The sequence below is a fragment of the Brachycentrus maculatus genome, unplaced genomic scaffold, assembly GCF_059751285.1.
Source record: "Brachycentrus maculatus isolate JH-2025_06_01 unplaced genomic scaffold, ASM5975128v1 h1tg000673l, whole genome shotgun sequence".
In the NCBI taxonomy this organism is placed as follows: domain Eukaryota; kingdom Metazoa; phylum Arthropoda; class Insecta; order Trichoptera; family Brachycentridae; genus Brachycentrus; species Brachycentrus maculatus.
In genome coordinates, this window is record NW_028281405.1 from 18502 (window position 1) to 45181 (window position 26680).

The 26680-nt window shown below is 31.2% G+C and overlaps 1 protein-coding gene and 1 long non-coding RNA gene across 2 annotated transcripts in view; one reads left to right on the plus strand and one right to left on the minus strand.

Moving 5' to 3' along the window:
- Positions 1-379: 379 nt before the first annotated feature.
- Positions 380-4716, plus strand: LOC148300672 (uncharacterized). The gene is made up of 3 exons (XR_015838906.1): positions 380-3053; positions 4089-4117; positions 4623-4716. It is a non-coding gene; the product is annotated as an uncharacterized LOC148300672 (long non-coding RNA).
- Positions 4717-6143: 1427 nt separating this feature from the next.
- LOC148300673 (protein Wnt-4-like) overlaps positions 6144-26680 on the minus strand; it is a 103726-nt gene continuing 83189 nt past the window's right edge. Inside the window, exons 2-8 of the mRNA XM_088274445.1 lie at positions 14282-14426; positions 12716-12836; positions 11609-11766; positions 9930-10037; positions 8748-8894; positions 8141-8268; positions 6144-6355 (exon numbers count right to left, since the gene is read on the minus strand). Of these exons, the coding sequence (XP_088130571.1) occupies positions 6154-6355; positions 8141-8268; positions 8748-8894; positions 9930-10037; positions 11609-11766; positions 12716-12836; positions 14282-14426 (1009 nt within the window). The 3' untranslated portion in view covers positions 6144-6153. The remainder of the gene's footprint in view (positions 6356-8140; positions 8269-8747; positions 8895-9929; positions 10038-11608; positions 11767-12715; positions 12837-14281; positions 14427-26680) is intronic.

The window sequence follows — 26680 nt, forward strand, 5'->3', positions numbered from 1 at the left end:
AAAATTGTGTTGAAAGAGGTTTCTTGTTTATGTATCAGGACACAAGAGAGAAAGTGGAGGTCATTTTGTATATTTGAGTGTCATATCAATAATGTTATTTACACATTGATGGTTCGATCATAAGTTTTGATACAGTTCTACTTTTCACAGTAAATACATAGAAGTCCATGAAAAAGCTGAAAAATATCTAAACTGTGTTGACAATTAGCTTGATACTAATTTCTTACTCAAAATGTGCCCTAGACATAGGAAAACTCAGTGAGGACACATAATTTGAATTTGTTATTTGTAACTGTGGATATGATAAAATAAATATGTATAAAATTGTAAATAAAACACACATTGTTATATATTTCGTTTTATTTTTACCATTTTACATCAAGAAAATACAACGACATTAGTTAAACAGTCATAAATATTAAATACTGCAAATGAAATAATTCACATTAAATGTACTTCATTTTTACACATAATATTAGTCTTAATACGTTCGCGGATACTCTTTATATGGGAGTCACTCGTATGGGTAAATTATTTTTTTTTTTATAAATCATTCATATAACTAGCATGCTGTGACATTTTTTAATCTGACGTGTATTTTTATCCGGATTTGGTGACTTTTTCCATTATATAATTGCTTAATTCAATAGTTATAACCGGCTTTTCCGTACAGGGTGTTGTTTGGCTGATGGCTATATCTGTCAATTCCCAAATGAGATACGAATAACCGTGAACGCATTGAATAAAATTCTGTTGCTACACATTCACAATTAAATTTTCTACTCTAGCAAAATGAATGAAAAAATATGTAACAATTATGAAGTATGCCATACATTTAACCTTTTTTCAGTATACATTCCATGTACATTTTTTTCATATTATTTTTTAATGTATTTACGAATGGCTGTGAAATATTTAGTAATATGAGTTGAATACAACCACTACATGAAATGAAGTGAAAAATGAATTTTGTAGCAATTTGCTGATTTGTTATTGACCAGTATATCTGTTAATTTTTTCAGTATCAAGGTACTCCAATTTGAGATTAAAACTAAATTGATGAATAGTGCAAAAATTATAAATAAATAAACTTAAGTACTTTTTTATTTCTACGTACAATATATTTCACAACTCATAACTTACGCAGTAACTACACTAAAAGAAGTAAAATAAACGTATTTTACATCATTTTATCAAATCTACACTACACGTAATATTAATATTTTATTTATGTAGTAGTATAGAATAAAATATATACAAAATTTATCATATTTTGGTGGATTTTCATATGAAAACTCTAATATGTCAATAAGCGAAACTCGACAATACACAAAGGACAACAATGTATGTTATGCCTGACATCTCTGGACAGAAATTGACTTTACACTAATATAAACTAATGGCAATAGTGAAAGATATAAAATGTGTTAGTCTTATCCCCCTAATACATATTATAAAATGAGAAATATATATGCAATTAGAGGGAGATTGAAAAATATTAAACTCAAAAATAGTATCGGAAAATTGCACAATTTCGCTTCTATGGATTTGCCAGATGATAAAATATTCTTATTTTTCTATTTACGTATGTGTCCATCTGTGCATGTTACCTCTTATTTGTTATTATTAAACAACTTCGATAGATATACAGTGCTGCTTAAACTATACATTGATAATGGATTATCACTGTATGTTATGGTAGGGACTGACTGGAGTCATTTCATGGTAATGAAACACGTTACAATGCTAGCATTCGTATAGTCAGTACAGTGAGCCGAGCGCTACTACATAGTTTCGGATGCTCGCCACGAGCGATGTTACGACGTTACGTTACAACGAAATGCTCCGGTCAGTCCCTACCTTTAAAAACTGCAATTTTTGGAGTTTGTATGGAGTGAATCGATTTTCAATTCAATTATCAACTGTTGTATTGAATGAAATATTTGATTTGTAATTATTATGGAGACTGCCCAATAGATGGCAGTCTACTGGTTTTTCCATTGAATTTTACACAAAACCAGATAAGTTTCGCATATGAACATATTCAAGTACATACATATTTGCTTATTCCCAAGCAATATTTTTGGACACTGTGAAACTTGATATGGTCACGAAACAGATTTTTGATGATTTGTAACCAGAGTGACCATAATTACTTTCTGACAGGATAGGCCTTGAGATTATTCTAAAATCAATTCAGTAACTTGTGAAGAATTCTTAGGCGAATGTGTAAATACGTATAATATATTAATTTGGCTGAAAAATCTATAATAATTAAATTTGCCATTCAGTTTCTACGATTAAGCAAATGAAACACCTACTTAAGTTTGTTTATTACAAAATCTATTTAATATTTTACCTAAATATTAAGTTTTTCACATAAAACAGTGTTACTTTATAATTATTATATACAGTTGATTAAAATTAAAGATAATCACATTTCCATTTAGCAATATTTGAAAACTGCTTACGACATTGAATTCATTAGAATATAAAAATTTACATCTTAATCATACTTTAAATACAAACAACATACAGTTGTCTATACTCTGTTTAAGTACATAATCATAAATAATTGGCAAGATTTTTTTGCTGTTCCGAGCCTCAAAACATTAAAGAAATAAATGCAGTAAGAGCTCATTAATTTAAAATAAAACAACCAAAATATTAAAATACATATCGGTAATTTAAATAATGTTTTAATTTTTTATTCAACCATCTCAAATTTTAGATGTTTTAAGTAGACATTTAACTACTATGAAGTTGGATTGATAACAAAATACATACATCCGTAAATCTAGATTCTAATTTTAAATTTCAGACATCTAAAAAATTACATTTTCTGACATTCTTAACATTAGTATTGAACTGACTTTATTGTTTGATAATAAAATTAAATAATCATTTGTTGATTTGTTCACCTTTGGCAATTATGTAGTCTTTTATTGTATAGTAGGTTTTTAAGAAACTAATAAAAAGTATTCAGACTGATGTTAAAAAAAATTAGCTGAGATTTGTGTATTTTCATTGATTGATGCAGTAGTCACTTCATGGTAATATCTATCAGTTTTTTGTTTATATTTCACCTGGTAAATACAACTATTTCTTAAAATGTTATTTTCATGCATTCTGCATTATTATCAAACACCGTATTCAAAATAAATATCGAAACAGTGGTATTCATGAAGTAAAATTTTAATAAAAAAAAAACAGTTTGAATATTAGCTCCAGATACATATTAAATTAAAAAGATACATATATTATTTTGAAAGGCTCTATACGTTAAAATATTTACAAAGTGCTTTGCATTGAAAAACAAAATTAAAAACATCTCTCATCCAAATTCCTTAAGATTAATTTTACAATTCATTAAAATTATAACATCTAACATCTGTAAAATAAATAAAGCGTTTTATATGCAATAAATATTAAAATTAAAAATGTATTCTACTTTTTACAAAGGATGCCTAAAATATAAGATGAACCAATAGTATTTGACATCACCAAACAAATCGCATCTTTTAAGTACCTATTATGCTTTTTTTCTTACCATAACGCAATAAATACTTTGCATTGTACGTTGCAGGCAGTCAGTATTAACTAAGTAAATAAGGGATAAATATATATCTACATTTTCCTGAATTCCAGCATCTGCTTTTACAAACATGAACAACTTATTTTTGTCTGTCATAAAGAGAGTACTGTCAAATACATACAATAAAAAATTACCCATTCACTGCGCTGTAAATCAGTTGTCACACGAGGCTCAATTATGAAATCTTTTAATTATTATTTTAAACACTCATTTTCTTCAAAACTACTCATTTCCATTACAATAATAGATTAGTAAGTCGCAAACCATTTGGGTGTTATCTCTTTAACCTTTGAAGGAGATGACATATTTGTATATAATTACAACACTTTTACTGTGCATCTCTCCCACATAAAAACAATCTTTCTGCGTTGAGTTACTATTGTTATATGTAGTATGAGTGAGATGCTGATGTTTTTTGTCTTATTACGGAGGCCTTTAAGATCAACATTATATCGTTACTTTACAAATGATTAATTTTTTAATTTTTCCACAGATTGAAACAGAGAATAAAGCGGATATAAGGTAAACTTGGTGACCATTTTTGACCGGTTATGATACAGTTTTGATAACTTTGCGTTGCTGTCTATAACTGCATTTCTAAAGAATTCAAGTCGATATTATAGATTTTTTTAATCATAACTTTGTGGAATAACGAATAACAATGAATTAATTGTAAAAACTAAGCGCCTGTAAAATACCAGTTTAGAGTTTATAAATGTAACTTTAAACTATTTTTGAAACCTATAGATATTTGTATTTTCACCTGATGAAGACAACATCTATAGTTCTCAAAACTTGTCGTGTTTACATTATAATACTCCAAAGTGGTCTTAAATAAGTGTTTTATTTTTATATTTAATTCAAGTCCATGATAATACCATACTGATGTAATTAATGTATGACAACCAAAACCCTATTTGAAGCTTCTTGTGCTCCTGAGAAATGTCCTTGATCGTAATTGAAAGAACTGAACCATTGATTTGTTTCTTCATATCCTTAAAGTAATATATTTATTTATTTTCCCAAGATTTATGGAATGAAAAGTTCATCAAAAGGAGCATTCACCGTACAAGATCTTACAATATACAGCAGAGATTATTCAATAATATTCCATAGTGAAAAGTGAGCAGTTTAAAAGAAAAACTTTTCTTTGAATAAAATCTATTTCAATTTTACTAATTATCTAGCGAAAAGATTCTAAAAGTCAGCTGATCTTTAAACAATAATTTTCTACGAATTTATCTGTACACTTTTACAACATCCTAATAATAATACTATGGCAAATTTTACACAAATAAATTGATGACTTATATTTATATTTAGTGCCTTGACAGACTAATAATATAAAAATGTAAAATTTTATACTTAGTTTAAAATTGTGTTGTTTTTTTAGCAAAACAAAATTGCTCTATTGGACTTTCATATACTCATATTTGCATTCATCCTGTTTTTTTATGTTTATGTTTTAAAATTATAAAATTTCACTGAAAGAATGAAAGGTAAGACTGATTCATTTGTGTTCATGTAATTCAAAATCAAGATAACTCTTATATCCGCCTCAGTGGTGTAGGGGTAAGTGCAATTGGCTCTTAACTCATGAGGTTTCGGGTTCAATTCTCAGAGAGGTTATACTAAATATAAGTGTTTATGCAATATCACTCTGGACTGGAAAAGAACTGATCACCTTGCCTTCACATAATTAACAATCAAGATGATACTTCATCCATGTGATACAGTGCCCTGTGCACCATTGGGTAAGGATTAGGGTTAAAATGAGAAGAAGGCTCATATATTGTCCAACACATTATCGTATATGGATGAGATACAGAGAACAAGAAACAGATCAGAGGACACCCATCATAAAAGTTTTTTTTTTTTATAGGAATAACCCGCAAAACCTCTTTTTTAGAGGCTTGTCTCCAGATAGGGTAGCAAGGAAAGGGAAATGAGAAAAATTCATTACAATCACCTAGATTCATTGAAAATAAATATTTCTCAAATTCATTTTGCAATTGGTAAGAATCAAACCCGTGACGCCAGTTTCACAATTGAGCATCTGCCCAACTATGCCACGGCGCTTTTTAAATCACTATATTACTCAACTGTTTAATTTTATTTCGAATCTTTAAGCTAACAATTTAAAATCAGGATGAATCATATTGTAAATCAAACTTCTGTTTTATTTTATTAAAAAAAACTGTCAGAAAATGCGTTAGATATTTCAATGATATCTTTTTGAGTAATGGTTGTAGAAGCCAGATGAAATTATTCAGAAAAAACCTTCACTCCTTCAATTGTACAGTCGAGCATCTACCCAATTATGCCAGGGCACCAATTAAATCACTTTATTATCCAACTGTTTGATTTTGTTTCGAATCTTTAAGCTGAAAATTTAAAAACAGGTTAAATTTTGTCATTAATCAAACTACGGTTCAGTTTTGTATAAAAATTGGCAGAAAATACATTATTACTGACATACTGTAAGTTATTTTGCTGACATCTTGTTGAGTAATGGCTGTAGAAGCCAGATAAAATTATTCGGAAGAAACCTTGACTCTTTAATTGCACACGTGTTCCTCTTTCTTGTATTTACATCTCTCGCAGACAACGTTGCAGCACCACACGAAACGACAGCGGCACTTGTCGTCCACATCTCGGACCCTGGTCTGGTACCCTCGTCCGCAGCAGAGCAGCCGGCATCCGTCTGGACCAGCACTGGTTCTGTTACACGCTCGGCCATGAGTCCCAATGATGCCCATACTGAAATATTTACAAATATAATCTTAATTAAAATGTAACTTTGTTTTAAAATCACTATCAATATTTTATTATAACTTAATTATAACGTCTACTGGTTTAGAACTAAACGCTTCTTTATCAAGACTGATTAATAGTTGGTAAATTAATCAGTCTTGATAAAGAAGCAGTTAGCTTCGAAACTGGTAGACATTATAATTAAGTTATAATAAAATATTTAAAGTGATTTTAAAACAAAGTTGCATTTTAATTATAAAATGGAAAATCACAAAGTTAGTGCTTCAAACATAAATTATATTATAAATATATTTGTTTTTATTTACGTCCAAAATAATAAAAACAAGAAAAAGGAAGACTTTTTTTTATCCAATTGTGATAACGGATTTCAATCACTACCTAACATATTTATCACTACGCCGCTTCTCCGCAGGGGAAGGCAGAGAGAATAGAATGCCACACCACTCTGTCTTTGCATTATTGCCCTCTTCCACATTTCTGCATCTCCTCATCCGCACCTGCCGATTATTCCAACTCGTAACCCGGCTGCTTTCAAGTATTTCACATACCTGATTGTGCCAAGTTTTTCTCTGTATTGCTCTGCCTTTATTACCAACTACATTCACCTCATAAATTTGTTTTACTGTTCTTTCTTCACTCATTTGATTCACATGTCCAAACCATCTCAACATAACTCTCTTAATTTTATCGATGGTTCTTTCGCCACTCATTCATTTAACAATATGTAAATAAAACTTTTTCTATATATTGAGTCCATAATCTTTTCTATATATTTGTCCATCTCCGTAGTGTAATGGTCAGCACGCTCGGCTACCGTTCTGGAGGTCAAATAAATAAAAGTCTTTTTTTCACTGTAATATTTATTCAATATTACCCTGGACTGGTACCTGAAGCGGAGGGCCGATCACCTTTCCTTCATGTGTAAACGATCAAGATAACTCTGCGTTTATATGACGCACTGCCCTATACACCATTGGGATGCGGATAAGGGTTTATTATTTTTATTTTATTTATTATATATTGAGTCCAGTGGCGTGCACGGAGTTTATAATCAGGGTAGACAGCAGGCTTGAGTCAAGAATAAGGCATAGTAAACACTGGTTGTGTTTCTATATGGAACGCGAGTAATCCAAGGTAGGCACTGCTTTTGTCCTTATTTAGAATGCACGCCTCTGATTGTGTCTAATAATGTCTAATAATCCAATAATCTGTTTATTAAACCATATCCACTCCCTAGGTGGAGCATATGGAGTCCACAAACTGTCTCCAAGCTTTTCTGTCGGCTGCTAGCTCCCTTGCATCCTCCCAAGTCAAATCTGCGTCCCGAAGTTCTGACGAGAACTGCCAACGAATTGTCAGCAGTGGTCGTCCTGCGCGACTCGAATCTGATGCCTTGTAAAAGTGGCAAACTTGATTAAGGCTCTCAGGAGGTATGCGGAGTACATGGCCAAGCCAACTGAATCGCCTTTTCTTGACGACAGTTGTGACCAAGATTTGCTGCGTCCTACGCCTTATCTCTTCATTCCTCACAAAGTCAAACCACCGCACGCCTAAAATTCTCCGCAGACACCTATTCTCAAAGCTTAGTACACGGCTGCTCTGGGCCCTTGTAAGTTGCCATGTCTCACAGCCGTATAAGAGAACAATAATCTATAATATATTATATTCGAATATTGGAATATTTTATATAAATAAATACACAATACAAACTGATTTGTTTAAATTAATGAGCTTGTGCTGTACTTCGATAGAATTGTGCAAAATACATACGATTCATTCCGTTCACAGTAGTCTGGAGAGTCATCGAGGTAGACAAGGTCTGTTTTGTTGGGTTTCTTCATATCGGAGTGTATTGGTCGAAGCTTTCTCACTTTTCTGCCTCTCTTACGATCAACGGCCTGTAAAATGAAGACAAGGATATGTTAAAAATTCTTTTGCATGAACCTTCGATAACATGAAACCAAAACAATTATAAGAACTAAAACAAGTTCGTGTGAATTAATCGAATGTCATAATTATCAAATTATAATTGAAGACATGCAAAGAATAACATTTTTATTTCACCACAACTGATGTTTCATATAAAGCAGGAAGAAATCTTATTAACAACACTACTTTCGAATAATTTACTGAGAAACAGACAAAAAACACATTTTTTTTCTACAGAATTATGAATACAATGTTTGTTGTAATCATATCTGACAACATTTTGCCATAAAAGGTGTTCTTAGGATGGAACTTTGTAAGTACAATCTAACTGTTGCCAGCCTATGATGAAGAAAAGAGTAAAGAAAAAAACACTTTTGCTCGAAAACTTGTACTACAAATTTAACAGCTACGCTGCTTTGAAATAGTTTATTTATTTAACAAACCATACCTTAACATGGGAAGATCCTTCGTATCTTTGAGTGAGTCCTTCTCCAACCAGTCTGAAGTTAGGAAGTTTTCTCCAGCACACGCGTATGGAGCACGATCCTGACATCCCATGGCATTTGCACACACGCTGCATCCGAGATCTTATGGCCTGTAAAGATGACATTTATTAAAATATTAATGTTTTCATTTCGCTTAGATTATATGTCAAAAATCAAAAGAATGAAGATAGATTTTGTAAGTCAAATACTAAATAGGAGATTGTCTGAACAACTATGAACAAAACCTACATATATGGTGTGTATACTTCAACCAGGATCAATGTACCTAGTATTTTTCCCCTATTTTATTTGCTATATAGCAGTAATGTCTTTCACCCTGGGATCCTTCACTTGTGTCATCTGTATCCCTTCAAATATATTCCATTCTTATATCCATGAATTGGAGCCAAGGATTAATATCCCTTCCTCCATATAATCATCATTTACATCAGAATTATTCAAAGTTGTTCGATGTTGATAGCAATACTATTTTTTTATTTAATAATTTGTGTATAAAAAATTTGTTCTATTTTTCAGAAAAAGATCCATTGTTCAATTGATTCGGTCATAGTGAACAGATCATTTATGTGAAACGGATTCCATTTTACTGATTCAGATTCACCTCTAGCATCCATAATCTACACATAGTACATAATAAAAAGAAAAAATATATAAAAGCAACGACATCTATTGCACGCTCCAAATGTACTGCGTCAAAAGAGGTTTGCGTCTTGAATAGAGCTTCAATACTTGACCAAAGATGGCTGACGAAGAACATTTGATGAAAATTAATCTGATTTTAATTCGCCGAATTTTTATAAAATTATGAAAAAATAATGAAATTTTAAAAAATAATAAAATTTAAATTCAAATTGGAATTATTTTTACCCATATGTTGTATTCAAATAGACTGGGATTTGATGTGATCATTCAGAAGAAAATATAAACGTTTTATTGACGTTTAAAATGACCGCTAGATGGCATTATACTATCTTTTGTGAAAGCTAAATTTTTGCAACCAAAGATTTTGTTGCTAAAACTATTAATATCCACTCACTAATATTCAATACAAAATAATGCAAAATGAAATAAAAAATATTGATTTTTAAGGGTTATTATTGAATGTTATTTTAACATTTACTCACCCTTCTTCCAGCCTCGTTATTGTGAAGGTTCATGAGTCCGTTGGGCGATTCTTTGTTTTCTTTGGAGTCGACAAATTCACGGCTGAACTGTTCACCGTAATGAATATCCTGAAAAAGCAAATTAAAACAATTTACCTTAAAAATATTTCTCCCTATAAAACAATTTGCTTGAAAATGATCGGTAATTGGGTGACCGGATCCCAATTTCGGATGAATTTTCACCCTGAACCCGGATCCGTTCCCTGGTTTACCTACAGATCAACGAATCATTGAATCAATGATTCATTGATTCATTGATTCGTTGATTCACTGATTTTCTTTGCCAGGATTTTTTTGCTCCTCGGCTGTCGTCAATAAGATTAGAGATCACCCTCGCGATTAGTCCGACAAAAGATCCATAGATCTTTCGATCACTTACGTCAGATATTGCCAAACTTTTTAGTCAGGGCCAAATATGCGTATTACAACGATTGAAAAAAAATATTTATAAAAAATTTTGTTTACGATTCTTCATCTTCTTCTAACCCTTATCCACACCCAATGGTGCATAGAGCACTGCATCATATTAACGCAGTGTTATCTTGATCGTTACTTGCATAAAGACAAGGTGATCACTCCTGCGTTTCAGGGATCAGTCCAGGGTAAAATTAAATAAATATTAGAGTGTAATTTAGTTCGATATTTCAGCCTTAATGCGACCTTCAAGTATGATTTGATTGATAAACTTAAGCATAAAATAGTAATAGGAGCATAAAATAGTGCGATTCGTGAAAGGGCCGTATAGTTTGAAGGCACTGCTTCTAATTTGAGCTAGAATGTTCGAAGACCTCCACTATTTTAATTAAGAAAACAATCTATGTAGGTACATCATAAAAAAATAACAAAAACAAAACAACTCACTTCTACATACAAATCTGAGGTTTAATTTTCATGGATAATTGTAGGTGCTTCTGTACATGATAGGTCATAAGATCAGATGAAAAATGCACCTAACCACAGTCCTACACTGCTTTCAAATTTAAAACAAAGAAAATCAATTATAAATTAATTGATCTCAAACAATAACTACGCCTACAGTTCGGCCAACTCCATAGTGTAGTGGAGAGCGCATTAGGCTGCCATCCTGAAGGTCTCGGGATTAATTCTCAGGAGGGTCTAAATAAACATTTGTGATTTTTTTATTATCTATTTAATATAACACCGAAGCGCAGGGCAAATCACATTTTTTTTATTTTCTTTAAGTATTATCGATCAATATAACACTGATTCTATACGATGTAGTGCCCTATGCACTTTTGGATGAGGATAGGGGTAAGATGAAGATGGAAGTGGTATTTTCTTAATAATATTACTATATAACCACTTACCGTTTATATACTAATATTATTATACACATAATATACTAATATTATTAACATTTTTGTAAAAAAAGTGAAAATGACTAACCACAAAGTAAATGCTTTAAATATTAATAATAATCAGAATATTAAAAAATGTTCAAATTACATGTAAGCTGAGCAAAAATTGAAAAAGATGTTTCCAGGCGTCTCCCAGTATGTACAGTAATGCGGTTAGGATCTTGCATATATCTGAATAAATGGGTCTCTGCTAAATAAAAGCTTTATTAAACCGACCATAGATGGCTCCAGATAATTTTTTTTAAATTGATTTTTATTTACCTCTGAGCAACCCCCCCACTGCCAGTTTCGGGGGGCTTTCTTCCTAACTCTGTTGTCGCAGGAACACTCGTTCAGCTCCCCGCGCGAGCAGGATCTAGTGATGGACCAAGCTACTGATGCTGAAGAGATGGCGTACACGAATGCCGCCTCCCGACTGTCTGTTGAATACGCAGTGATGAATTAAATTAATAATTGATTTTTCACTATGAGATTGCATATAAAACTGGCGTCTCCCGACTGTATGTTGAATACGTGATCAAAAATAAAAATAATCTTAAATTTTTCACTAAGAGATTGCATACAAGATTGCCACCACCAGACTGTCTGTTGAATATGCGATTATCCATTAAATTAATCATTGATTTTTCACTAAGAGATTGCATAGAAGAATGGCATCTTCCGACTGTATGTTGAATACCCAATCATAAATATAAATAACCTCTAATTTTACACTAAGAGATTGCATACAAGATTGCCCCCACCAGACTGTCTGTTGAATATGCGACCATGCATTAAATTAATCATAGATTTTTCACTAAGAGGTTGCCTACAAAATTACCGTCGCCCGTTTGTCTGTTGAATACCCAATAATAAATAAATATAATCATTGATTTTTCTCTAGGAGATTGCATACTCGCATAAGAAGAATAATAATAATAAAATAATAAAACCCTTATCCACACCCCAATGGTGCATAGGGCACTGTGTCATATAAACGCAGTGTTATCTTGATCGTTTACACATGAAGGAAAGGTGATCGGCCCTCCGCTTCAGGTACCAGTCCATGGTAATATTGAATTAATACTACTGTGAAAAAATCACTTATATTTATTTTACCCCCCTTGGGAATCGAACCCGGGACCTCCAGAACGGTAGCCGAGCGTGCTGACCATTACACTACGGAGGCGGAAGAAGAATACCCATATATAAATTACATAAACCATTGATTTTTCACTAAAAGATTCCGTTTTTCACTAAAAAATGCCGTCTCTAGATTGCATGTTAAATACCCAATTTTATTTTAGATAAATTATTGTTTTTTTGCTAAGAAACACTTATATGTTGAGACGTTAATTAAGAAAATACAATGCATTCAAAAATACTTACTGACGGATAGAACTCCACCAAAAATATCAGTGGAATTTTCAACTGTGCTGCAATTCCATCTGCTGTGTCGAAACTGGTGTTGGCACTCCTCGATTCCTATCCTGGCTCCTTGTCCAAGGCTCTAAAAAAATATAAAATAATATTAAGGATCATATTAATATATTCAAAGATATATCTTGTATATTCAAAGATATTTCTTGAATGATTTCCGCAGATACTTTGTGACACATTTTATAATATATTTATAAAATAAATTAACTTTGTTGTCACTATTTTTTTTATTCATACAATTTAACCTACCGGTTTCGACAATACCTTGTTATCATCAGAGTTTATTTTAAATAAAAAACATTTAAATACTCTCACCAAAAACTTCCACACACTCCATAAAAATCATAAATGTTATTTTTTTAAATAACATTTATAATTTTTATGGAGTGTGTGGAAGTTTTTTAGTGAGAGTATTTTAATGTTTTTGATTTAAAATAAACCCTGATGATGACGAGGTATTGTCGAAACCGGTAGGTAAAATTTTATTAATAAAAAAGTAGTGAAAACACAGTTAATTAATTTTATAAAGATATTCAAAGACATATCTAGTATCTATTAAATTCAAAGATAAATCTAGTATCTATTATATAATATTAAGTATTTAAAATACTTGATCATGCCAATTTTTCCTCGGTTCCAAGCTTCCTTAAGGCCCAGTATTCGTTAAGTCGCAACTTAATTTTCTCTTAATAGAGGTAACATTTTATATAATTAATTTTTTTCTTAAAATACCGTTTTTGCATTGAAAAAATATTTTTTTATTCGAAATAATTACATACATGGTTAAAAAAAGAGTTATTGAAAGGTTAGGAGTAAAAACAGTGTTTGAAGAAAAAAACATTTAGGTACGTTAAATGTTACCTAAATTTACAGAAAATTATTCAATGCATTTTTTTTTCAAATATAACTTTCTAGCTCTCTTATAAAGTAAATACTTGTGTTTAGAGAGGGAGTTCGTTTAACCATTTTTATTATAATTTTTTTTTTTATAAACAAAGTAAATTAAAAATAAAAATATTCTTTGGTATGGAGTCTAGGTAGGGGTAAGTCTTATATATATTTTTTTAAGTTTTAAGGGTTTGATAATTTTTTATAGAATTTAAGGTTTGTTATTTTTTGTAGATTTTGTTGCAACTAAACGAATACTGGGCTTTAACCAACTACATTCGTCATGAAATTTCGTTTTATTGTTATTTTTTCCCTCATTCTTTCCATATATCCAAACCATCTCAACACAACTTATTAAAAATTTTACCGATAATTATATAAGCCTTGCATTATTTCCCTATTATACCATTCAGAAGTCAATCATTCATTCATTTTCTTTCATTTAAAGAGGGAAGAAAGATGTTTCATATCAAGTTCAGACACCAATAAATTGACATCTCATTCGTAGAGTGAATAATCCAGTGTCCTGATATCATAAACGATATTAATATAACAGTTTTCATTTAATTTTTTATTAGAAATTTTGAAAGGGGTAAAAAATACTTCAAAAATCATATTCTAACTTACCGCAAGAATTTTTTCCGATAATCCACATAGCTGTTTTTGTTTATCTACCAAGAAGTCTAATCTGTGACAATTTTCCTTGTGGTTTGATGGAGTCGCTGGTTCCAGTTCCACTGATGGGTCCACGGGTTTCGATATTCCTAGATTCCTGAAAAAAAAAACAACGTTAAATAAAATATTTAATAACTAAATTATTTATTTGTTTAAAAAAACTTGTTTTTTACCACGTGAGTTTATTTTATTATGACAATCTGACATCACCAGTTACTCTGTAAAAGTGAAAAAAGGTATATAGTAGTTGTATTACACAACTTAGGATGATCGAATTTTTTTCTGGATATTGTTTTATTATTCATTGTCCAATACGAATGGATTTACTCAGTTCTACTTATTATTTGTACTATTTTTGTTTTCAACATGTAATAATGTTGTATTTATTGGTTCGGTATGACGTTGTAAAAGAAAAACATTTGTTTTTTACCACTTGAGTTTATTTTATTATGACGACTATGCTTCCATCTTCTGGTCTAAATATAAACTAAAACATAATAAATAATTACCCGTTCTATAAATACGGAGAGGGGTGAGATAGGGGGAGGGGTTAGTCAAGGGGGTGGAGTTTGAAAATAAAGTAAAAATGGATAGCAAAGGTGAAGAATTTTGAAACAATATATTATTACCCCTTACCTTTCCCCTCTCCTTATTTATTGAACCGAAAATTATTTATAAATAAACTCAAGTAGTAAAAAACAAGTGTTTTTCTTTATCAATGGTATCATGTCTTTCCACAAAGTGAATACCGAAAGAATAAATACAATATAACTACATTATTACATGTCGAAAACAAAAATTACAAAAATAATAAGTAGAACTGAGTAAATACAATCGTATTGGACAATGAATATAAAAACAAATCTCTAGAAAAAATTCGATCATCCTAAGCGGTATAATAAAACAACTACGATGACAAGGTTCTTGTCGTAACCGGTAGGTTAGAGTGTAAAAGTAATAAAAAAGTGGTTAAAACAAAGTTGTTTAATTTTATAAAGTTTGTTAAAAAAGTACTTGTCTTACATTTTTTTTCACATTGAATTACTTTAAACACAACGTTTTGAGAAAAATAACTGTTAAGACATATTACTCACTCCTTTCAAGAACGTCATATATCAAAAATCATACATTTTCAGTTGTGCGTGTTTTCGGAATACCCAGAAAATGTACTATATCCCAGCAAAAGCGGCATATTTTTAACTTAATATTTACCCGCTACAGGGCAGAAAGTGTGGTTTTTGCATTTTGAAGAGAATGTATTGTTTAATTAATTAATTTTGTTAAATATACTAAATATTTTTCAAATGGAGAAAAAACATTCAGCATTTACCAAAAAAGATCTGTTGCACAGTAAAAAGTTCAATAAGGGGCTTAATATTTATTTTTAATACATTTTATTATATTTTTAAACTTTAAAAACGATCTTATACTTAAGTGTTACTTACTCTAGTTTTTGTTTTTCACTATCGATATTGTAATTTTTCGTGCCGAATTCATTTTCGTTGTAAACAATGTATTATTCTATCAGTAGATATTTCTCTTCACGTAAAAACAACAATATAATTATATCAAAACAACAAACATTTTAGATTCATGAATTCAGAAATTTCTAGAAGAAAACAAACGCAAGTCATTTGAATATTTCAGTAACATAATAACATTAGGAATTATTGTATTTTTTATCCAGTTTCTTCCATGTATTCTTATTCTACATTTTACCTACATACTTTATTATCCACATCTTATATAAGCCTTAATAAATCAACAGTAAAGTAAGAATTAGTGAATTATGGAAGTCTGGGCATTTACGGGGCTTACGACCACCATCGGCTGGTTTAAGGGATCACTTTACACACGTGTAACTTTCTCCAATTTAACCCACGATTGACAACCACACTACTCAAATTCTAGGAACTTCTATGTAAATATATATATATATATATATATATATATATATATATATATATATATATATATATATATATATATATATATATATATATATATATATATATATATATATATATATATATATATATATATATATATATATATATATATATATATATATATATATATATATATATATATATATATATATATATATATATATATATATATATATATATATATATATATATATATATATATATATATATATATATATATATATATATATATATATATATATATATATATATATATATATATATATATATATATATATATAAATATATACTGTTCAAATTTGAATTTCACTAGAAGCACCTATGGTGAGGTGAAAGAAGCTTTTTTATTGGAACTTTTTCAGTTGTATGTGAGGTCCGAATCCTGGGTTATAATCACATTCATACCCCGTAAATTCCTAAATTTTCATATTCTTCTTCATCTTTGTTGAGATGTCAAAAAATAAAATGTAAAATAACTCCTACTTGGATGTAATCCAGATTTGTGAACAAGTATTTCGGCACACTCAAAATGTTGAGAATAAGGAATTATTTCACATCTTTTCCATGTGTGTATGGAAGTGAAGCATGAAGTTGGCAAAAGAAGGATAAAAGTAGAATGAATGCAGTCGAAATGCGATCTCCTAAAAGAATGTGAGGCGAAATGATGTACGTTAGCTGTGTGAATGGTGATATAAGGAAAAAATACGACGCTAAGATAAGTATTATCGATAAAATGAAGAAAGGTGTATTTAGATGGTTTGGACATATGCATCAAAAGAACAATAAAATAATTTTACTAGGCGATCAAGGTGGTAATAGAAGCAAAGGAAGACAGAAGAAAGCTTGGCCTGATCAAGTATTTCAATTACTTGAAAGTGATCAGGTCGGGAGTTGCATGGATGGGGAAGAAGTGAAGATTGTATGCAAATACAGATAGGTTTGGCGTTCTTTTCTTTCTGCCTACCCCTGCGGGAAAGTGGCCTTCATTGGCCTATAGTGGATGTTGTTCTGCAATCGTTAGTGCATGTTGATTCCCGGGTCGACCAAAAACGCATATTAACAATTTGTGAAGTTGTAAGTATGTGAATAGTCCTATGGTGTAGTATTATTTTCATATTATTTTTTGACATCTCATCAAAGATGAAGAAGAATATGGAAGTCTGGGCATTTACGGGGCTTACGACCGTCATAGGCTGGTTTGAGTGATCACTTTACACACGTGTAACATTCACCAATTCTACCCATTATTGACAACCACACTACTCAAATTCTTGGAAGTTCTATATATATGAACCAATTTAGAAACCTTGTTCATGAATCACTAAAACTTCACTAGAGACATCTATCTATTGGTGAGATGTAAAGAAGCTTTTTATTAAGCAGAAACTCTTATATTATCTTTGATGAGATGTCAAAAAATAATATGAAAATAACTCCTGTAATTGGAGATAATCCAGATTTTGTGAAAAAGTATTTGGACACACTCAAAATGTTGTAGTATTATTTTCATGCAGGTGTCGTGATTATCCTGACGAAGTGACGTGTACGTCTCGAGTTTTTGTCTAGAAAAATTTGGTAAGTGTTTTATACTTAAATTACTAACATTTTTGTGGAAAAAGAACGAATGAATACATTTTATCGAAAATGACCGAAAGAAAATATGAAAATGTAGCTTTTTCTTTAATAAGATAATGCTTTTAGACTTCGAAGATAAGAGAAGGGGGCTTAAAAAGCGAATAGGGTTGTTTTTCCAATCGAAAGTACGTTGTTTATAGTTTCGATGTTTATGCTCTGGTCTGTAATATCACTAAGAGGGGCGGCGGCGGCCGGTATAAAGGTAATTGTCGACTAACATTCGACGTTTATTCAGACAATTTATGCCGGCGAGCGAGCCAGCCACTTGGCTTGGCGGACTCAAAGTGGATTGAAACATTTACTTGTTTGTTTAAAGGCAAATCACTGCGCGTGATATACAGTGATGAAAATCAGCTCTTCATCTAAGGACACTGTCACATTTATACACATTTTACGATTTGAAGTTCGTGAAGTTAAGTTTTATAGATACCATATTTTACAAGTAAAACGTTCAAGTATTTTTTTTTAAACTCTATCAATACGGGTTGAAATTTATGATAGCATTTACTGAATTGATAAATGCTTCATTTCGGATTGTAAAAAATATAACTTTTCATCAAGGGGTAGTAGGCAGAGAGAATAGAACGCCACACAAGGTCTTTGCAAGCAAACGTCCCCTCTTATGTGATACATTGAGGAAAATCAGCTGTTCATTCCGTTTATTTCTTTCCAGTGGTATACAGTAATGGAAACCAGCTCTTCATTCCTTACATTTCTTTCTTTATAAAGACATTGTCACATCAATACACATTTTACGATATGAAGTTCGTGAAATTGAGTTTTATAGACACCATATTTTACAAGTAGAGATTCAAGTATTTTTTTTAAATAACACATTCAATACGGGTTTAAAATTATTATAACAGATACTGAATCGTTGAATGCTGTTTTTTTGATTGTAAAAAATAAAAACCAATTAATTGAACAGAGGAAAAATGGCAGAATTAAGTACTTCAAATACTTTAAAAAGGACAGGTCAGGAGTCGGAATAATCGGCGGGTATGAGAATACAGAAAATACAAGGTGGTGTGGCGTTCTATTATTATCGCCTACCTCTGCGAAGTAATGACGTAGTAGTTTCAAGAAAAATCATTGAAGTATAAGGCACATAAATAAATAAATTGTATGGGTATTTGTGATGTATGTTTCACATTTACCTTACCTATCCTTACAATCCTACCTACAGACAAGCCTCTAATAGAGACTTGGCGGGTTATTCCTTCATATTAAAATTAATAATTTTTAAATGATTGCGCTTACGTAATTACAATCTATATTTATATAATTCATCAAAAAGTTAGAAAAAGTTGCTTTAAATTTTCAGAAAAGTCTGGATTTGCCGAGAAATTTGTAATACAGGTGGCACATACATATATAGTAGTTGACATGGTGTTCCTTTTGTGTTTTTTTTGTTCATTCAGTTCTAATTTTAATGAAGTACTTTATGACGTCTTTATTTGAAGATTTATATGTGTACATTATTTGCAACTTTTTACATGTCAATCTAATATCACAGCATTTGAGTAGAATACAGGTATAGCACCACTGTGTATAGTACCTACTACTGTTTTAACTTTTCAATCATTTAACCTTCCAGCGGGCGCGTTGAGAAATTTCCCTTGAACGGGCGCGTGTCATAAATTTTATGTCATTATGTTTTCTGTGTGTAAATTGGGTTTTCTTTAAATTGATGCTATGAAATTGCTTTTATGTAATAAGAAATGTTATGTAATAAAAAATGATGAAATTTGGTCACTGGTCAAATAAACTTTAACGGGTTCTAGGTCCTAGGTTTAATGAACTGAATATATTGTTAATATATTATTAGATTTAAAAATATATTTTTAGCTTTTCCACTTTATTTTTATTTGACCAGCGACCGGGTTTCGTCGTTACCGACATCATCAGACTGGTGGGCGGCTATACAAATTGTTATGATATATATAAAACATGGCAGGAGTTGATAACCATGATTTGATTTAATTTTATTGAGAAATTAATTTAATTTGAGTGAATTAAGTAAGTAAGGTTAAATAAAAATTCAGTTACATTGATCAATGTACTTAAAAAAAAAAATATATATATATATATATATATATATATATATATCTCTATACATATATATATATATATATATATATATATATATATATATATATATATATATATATATATATATATATATATATATATATATATATATATATATATATATATGTATGTATTTTACCATCGTGTAAATTTATTTTTTCCAATTAAAAATTCTTCCATTGTTTTCTCCTCTCTTCAGTTGGTCTGACATGTTTTCTTGTTAAAACACATCTAAAGTAAAGGAAAAATATACAATTAGCTATTAAAGAAACGATTTAAATGAAAAATAAACAGAAAAAATAGTTTATTTCCACATACTTCCACTTTAAGGAGCGATTTTTTAAATTTACGCTCAAGGGAAATTTCCGAATATCAATGAAAAACAAAAACTTCTTAGCTCACTAGGTACGTGTGTAGTTTAGAGAGACACTGACCCTTGAATAGCTAGGCGCTCGATGCTTGCAATTAAGTTGTAAGGGTGGAGGATGCAATAAGGTGCATTTGTCATAAATGTAATGACAACGCACCCGCTGGAAGGTTAAATAAAAATTCAGTTACATTTCACATTTTTAAATAATTATAAATGTGTTGTTCAGTCTGTGCGTGTTTTTAAATGTTTTTATTTTAAATATTGTTTGAATTTCCGGAGATCCATTGTATAAATTTTATGTACATTTATATTTAAGAAATAAATAAATAAAATACACGTATTTGTATAGAGGTGTTACTCGCGATGAGGCCGCTGCCATAAATACAGCACCAGGCAATCATCTCCACTGATGAGTGGTGCATCAGAAATGCATTCCAGCCTCCACGGGTATGTTCATCAACGTTTCCCTATAGTCAGATTGTAATGAGAAACCATACCGTTTGAATGTATTATACATACATATAAATTATACATACGTACATATGTATAGAGCTTAACTCCGAGTCTATAACCAGGATCGAGTCTAGGACAAAAAAAAGTATTATTTTTGAGAGATACTACTATTATTTGGTCTAAATGATCAGACAGAAAAATTATGCTTTATTTACTTACAAAAACATTATATTTTATTGGATGTTTTTATTGATATTTCTCGGTGGAACTGCATTTTATATAATATGATCAAACAATAATATATCATCAGACTGCTTGATTACTGCCAACCAGTCTTATGATGACGGTAATGACGAAACTTGGTCACTGGTCAAATAAACTTTAACGGGTTCTAGGTCCTAGGTTTAATGAACTGAATATATTGTTAATATATTATTAGATTAAAACCAATATTTTTAGCTTTTCCACTTTATTTTTATTTGACCAGCGACCGGGTTTCGTCGTTACCGACATCATCAGACTGGTGGGAGGCTATACAAATTTTTATGTTATATATAAAACAAGGCAGGAGTTGATAACCATGTTTTGATACAATTTTATTGAGAAATTAATTTAATTTGAGTGAATTTAAGTATTGTATGATATTAAAAATATTTTTATAATGGTTTTTTTGTATTGAGAGCACGATTTTATATAAAGTTATAATAGATTTGCATTTTTTGTAAATGAATTTAAATTATGTAACGAAGTATCAGGAGCTGCTGGTTGACGGCTCCCTCCACTACGCTGCGGCTGTCCTGCCTTGTTTTATATATAACATAACAATTTGTATAGCCTCCCACCAGTCTGATGATGTCGGTAACGACGAAACCCGGTCGCTGGTCAAATAAAAATAAAGTGGAAAAGCTAAAAATATTGGTTTTAATCTAATAATATATTAAAAATGCAATTCCATCACGAAGTGTCAGTGGATAATATAAATCTATGAATATATTGTAAAAATGTAAAAAAAACTCCTAATTGGAGATAATCCATATTTATGAACAAGTATTTTGGATACACCCAAAATGTTGAAAATAAATTAACTAGACATTTATAAGCTAAAATAAATGAAAATGCTATATTAGAATATATGAATATATGAAAATATGTGAATATAATCCAGGATTCGGACCTCACATACGAATAAAAGAAGAGTTTCTGCTAGCGAAACTCTACATAGCTAATTCAAGAACTATATTTCGACTTTGATCAATACATCTAGAAGTTCCAAGAATTCGAGAAGTGGGAATCATGGGATGAATTGATGAATTTTACACGTATGTAAAGTGATCGCTTAAACCGGCCTATGATCGTCGTCAGCCCTGTAAATGCTCAGACTTCCATATTTAATCACTAGAATTTCACTAGAGACATCTATTGTTGAGATGAAAGAAGCTTTTTACTGAGCAGAAACACTTTCATTTGTGTGTAAGGTCCGAGTCCTGGATTATAACAAATGCCCCGTAAATGCCCAGACTTCCATATTCTTCTCCATCTGTGTTGAGATGTCAAAAAAAAGATGAAAAATAACTCCTTTAAATGGAGAAAATCCGGATTTGTGAAGTATTCGATTTGTGAAGATCGTCGTCAGCCCTGTAAATGCTCAGACTTCCATATTTAATCACTAGAATTTCACTAGAGACATCTATTGTTGAGATAAAAGAAGCTTTTTACTGAGCAGAAACACTTTCAATTGTATGTAAGGTCCGAGTCCTGGATTATAACAAATGTCCCGTAAATGCCCAGACTTCCATATTCTTCTCCATCTGTGTTGAGATGTCAAAAAATAAGATGAAAAATAACTCCTTTAATTGGAGAAAATCCGGATTTGTGAAGTATTCGGACACATTGAAAATGTTGTAGTTTTTATTTCTAGCATCGGCAATATGAAGGTCTCCCCTATGCGCGGGGTGCTTATACCTAATTTTATCGGAGGCAGGTGGTGTTTTGAAAATCCTTTGCATTTATATGAGTGTAGAATCATAAAGCTAGAACGTGCTTATGGTGTCCGTCTGGATGCCACCCCATGACTTCTGTGTGGAGCCTAGTACATTGACCACAAAACCACGAAGCCTTCAAATAACCAATATAAACATCGACGCTGAAAAGCGAGAAGGCTGTACATTGATCTTTGTCTAGCTTTTTAATGTACATGTACTCATATAATAACCAGATTAGTAATTGTTTAATACAACTTTACCCTTTGAACGCGTTAAGCAAAAAATTAAAGTTGATTTGAAAAATGCAAATTTTCTATAAAAAAATAAAGTTTTCTATAAAATCCCTTTATTTACCTTTATTTGTTCAAGCCACGTCTATGGCTTGTAAAAGCCATGGACTATAGTCGATTTACGCGTCCAAAGGGTAAATGAAATTTATTTCATTCATGAGTTTTATTTCATTACATTCACAAGACTAGTTTCGAAAGCTACAGATGTTTTCATCTACAGGTGAAAAGTAAAACAATTTAACTTAAAGTTTGTATTTAATTTTAAAAATCATCATGTCATTCCACAAAGTTAATGCTGAATCAATAAATAATTTGACAAATCAATATTATTTTTTGACATCTCATTAAAGATGAGCAGAATATGGAAGTCTGGGCATTTACGGGGCTGACGACCGTCATAGGCTGGTTTAAGTGATCACTTTACACACGTGTAACATTCACCAATTCTACCCATTATTGACAACCACACTACTCAAATTCTTGGAAATTCTATATATATGAACCAATTTAGAAACCTTGTTCTTGAATCACTAGAACTTCACTAGAGACATCTATTGGTGAGATGTAAAGAAGCTTTTTTATTAAGCAGAAACTCTTATATTCTTCCATATTCTTCTTCATCTTTGATGAGATGTCAAAAAATAATATGAAAATAACTCCTGTAATTGGAGATAATCCAGATTTTGTGAACAAGTATTTGGACACACTCAAAATGTTGTAAATATCCATATTATTTATTATATCGATAGCAAATAAAAACCTATCAGCGAAAGCTACTTCTGCCTACCTCTAATATTTTTTTAATAATATTTATTTTTTGCATAAGAAAGTTCTCTTTGCCTATGTACAAGGATTTATAGCATATTCAGTTTAAATAGCTTAAAAGTGATAGTGAATAATAAAGGTTGATCCCTAAAAACAATACAATAGATAAAATAAATTTAATAACTTACATCAATCAAGATTTGTCACATAGTTCATTTATTTGTGTTATTCGTCTAAATGAGACACCACTGAATCTGATTTTTACGCCTTATTGTCTCATCAATTTCTGTCAACTACATACTTTCTTTCGTACATTCTGTTTCCAATTCTTCTTTCTTTAAAAAAAAACATATCTACACTTAATGAGGGACATCTTGCGATGACGTCTCATCACATTCACAAATAGAGTTTTGTCTGTTTCAAAACGGAAGGGGTATTCACAAAATGCTCCACGACCCGCTCTTTCTACCATTGAGGGCAGGCTTTTATGATATGTGTGTTTGTAACTTGCAATTGGTCGATCTAACGTGTAATCGTATCCACCTTCGTAGTGTTATAATGGTCAGCGCGCTTGGCTACCATGCTGCAGCTCCCGGGTTCGATTCCTAGGGGGTCAAAATAAATATGGGTGATTTTCGCTCTCATATTTATTTTATATCACTCTGGGCTGGTACAAGAAACGCCAGGCTGATCACCTTGCCTTCATGCAATTAACGATAAAGATAACACAGTGCCCTATGCACCATTGGGTGCGGGTGAGAGTTAAAAGAAAAAAGAATAACGTGTTATGGAGCAGCATATCGGGGCATGGGTGCATCGGTTAAGATTACAGCTGTTGGAAATGCAGCAAGTACTGCTCAAACCGCAAGAGTAAAGCAAACATGCCACAATAGGAACTGGTCCTCGGAAACTTGACGGAGAATGTCTACGAATGGTTGTCAAAACATGCGGGAGGGTTGATTTATACCCCCGAGCAGCCAATCAGAAAACAGCGAAAACGGAAGCCTTTCCCCTATTGGCTGCCTGAAACGGGACGTTTTGTTCTTTGAACAAAACACTCGGAAAACAAAAGAGCTCCTCGCTTTTATTCCTCTCTTGTTCTAGAAAGCTCCCGTCGGATGCTTGCCTACAGAGCTGCTTCTCAATGGCCGACTGGGGTTGGGGTTTTAAAAGTGGCTGTAATTAGATCATTAGCCTGGAGGGGATGGTTTTTAAAAGGGAGTACTTGACGTGCAGGGTGCAACAGGAAATACAAAGGGTTTCGTAAAGATTCGCCGTATATGTAAAGTTCAAAATGCTATCCAAGAAAATTGTAAATTAAAATACTAGAATTATATTTATTGTTTCGCTATTCATTTTGTGGTAAGACTTGATGAAATTTGAAGAAACTGGTCGTTAAAATAAATAAAACTCAAGTGTTTTCAATTGCAAAATATTGGAAAGTATAATAGGATGTATTATGGCTTCTATGTCTTCAAATCTAATTATAAAAGCTCTTGGTGAACAAACAAATAGTAACGTGCAACAATTTTCTTTGGAAAAAAATCTTGAGTACGACTGATTTCATTAAATTTGACACAATCGTTTATTTCACGATTGGCATTTATATCAATTTTAATTTTCTGAAATCAAATTACTTCCTTTTTTTAGGATAAATAATTTAGTTTTTTTGGTAATTACCACTATTTCTTCAAATCTTTTGTGACACATGTTTTGACGCATTTTTCATGAGTTTGAAAATTATTAATAATGTAAAATTAGTTATATTCAAATGAAAGTTCATTAAAATTATACCGCGTACTCTGAAACCCAGATCACATTTTTCGTTTGTTTTAAATTCAAAGTTATGATTGAATACCAGTTTAGTTAGCATATATATCGATCATTTTTACTTCTCTTCTAGTAAAAATTTATTTATTTACTCAAATAAGGATTTATTAGTAAACAATCTGGATAAAATTAAAGTAAAACTTATCATCATTACCGAATGTATTAAATTTATATATTTGTTTTGTATTTGTTTTGTGTGGGTGTATTTACACTCGTTACTCGTTATACACTTTTTGTCCGCCTCCGTAGTGTTATGGTCAGCACGCTCGGCTAGGGCTCTGGAGGTCCCGGGTTCAATTCCCAGAGAGGGTCTAATATATATAAGTGATTTTTTCACTCTGATATTTATTCAATATTACCGTGGACTGGTACCTGAAGCGGAGGGCTGATCGCCTATCAAATAAATATAAGTGATTTTTTCACTCTATTATATTCAATATTACAGTATATAATATTTATTTAATATTACCCTGGACTGGTCTCTGAAGAGGAGGGCTGATCGCCTATCCTTCGTGTGTTAACGATCAAGATAATACTGCGTTTATATGATGCAGTGCCCTATGCACCGTTGGGGTGCGGATAAGGGTTCGAATGAATATACACTCGTAAATATACATTAAAATAATCCTTATCTTAGATTTTATTAAATTTATTTAAAGTTTTTTTTTTACATACAAACCTTTTGGTTGCACCTTTGCATGAAAACAAACTACTTGCATTCAACCCCTGTAAAACACAGAAATGCAAAGGGAAATCTTAAGTTGGGTACTTAATGCACTCATTTATGCATGTACGTGTACGTTATGGCATTATACAAGCATTTGAGGAGTAAACACAAGCACATAAAAAATAAAATAACATTCGCTACTGTGCGAAAAAATATGGATGTAAGAATTCATACAAATTTTCGAAGTAAAGCTGTTTGAAGGGTTTTTATTATATAGTCCCTTTCTTAACTACCCCTTTTCTCAAATTTCAAAAGAGAA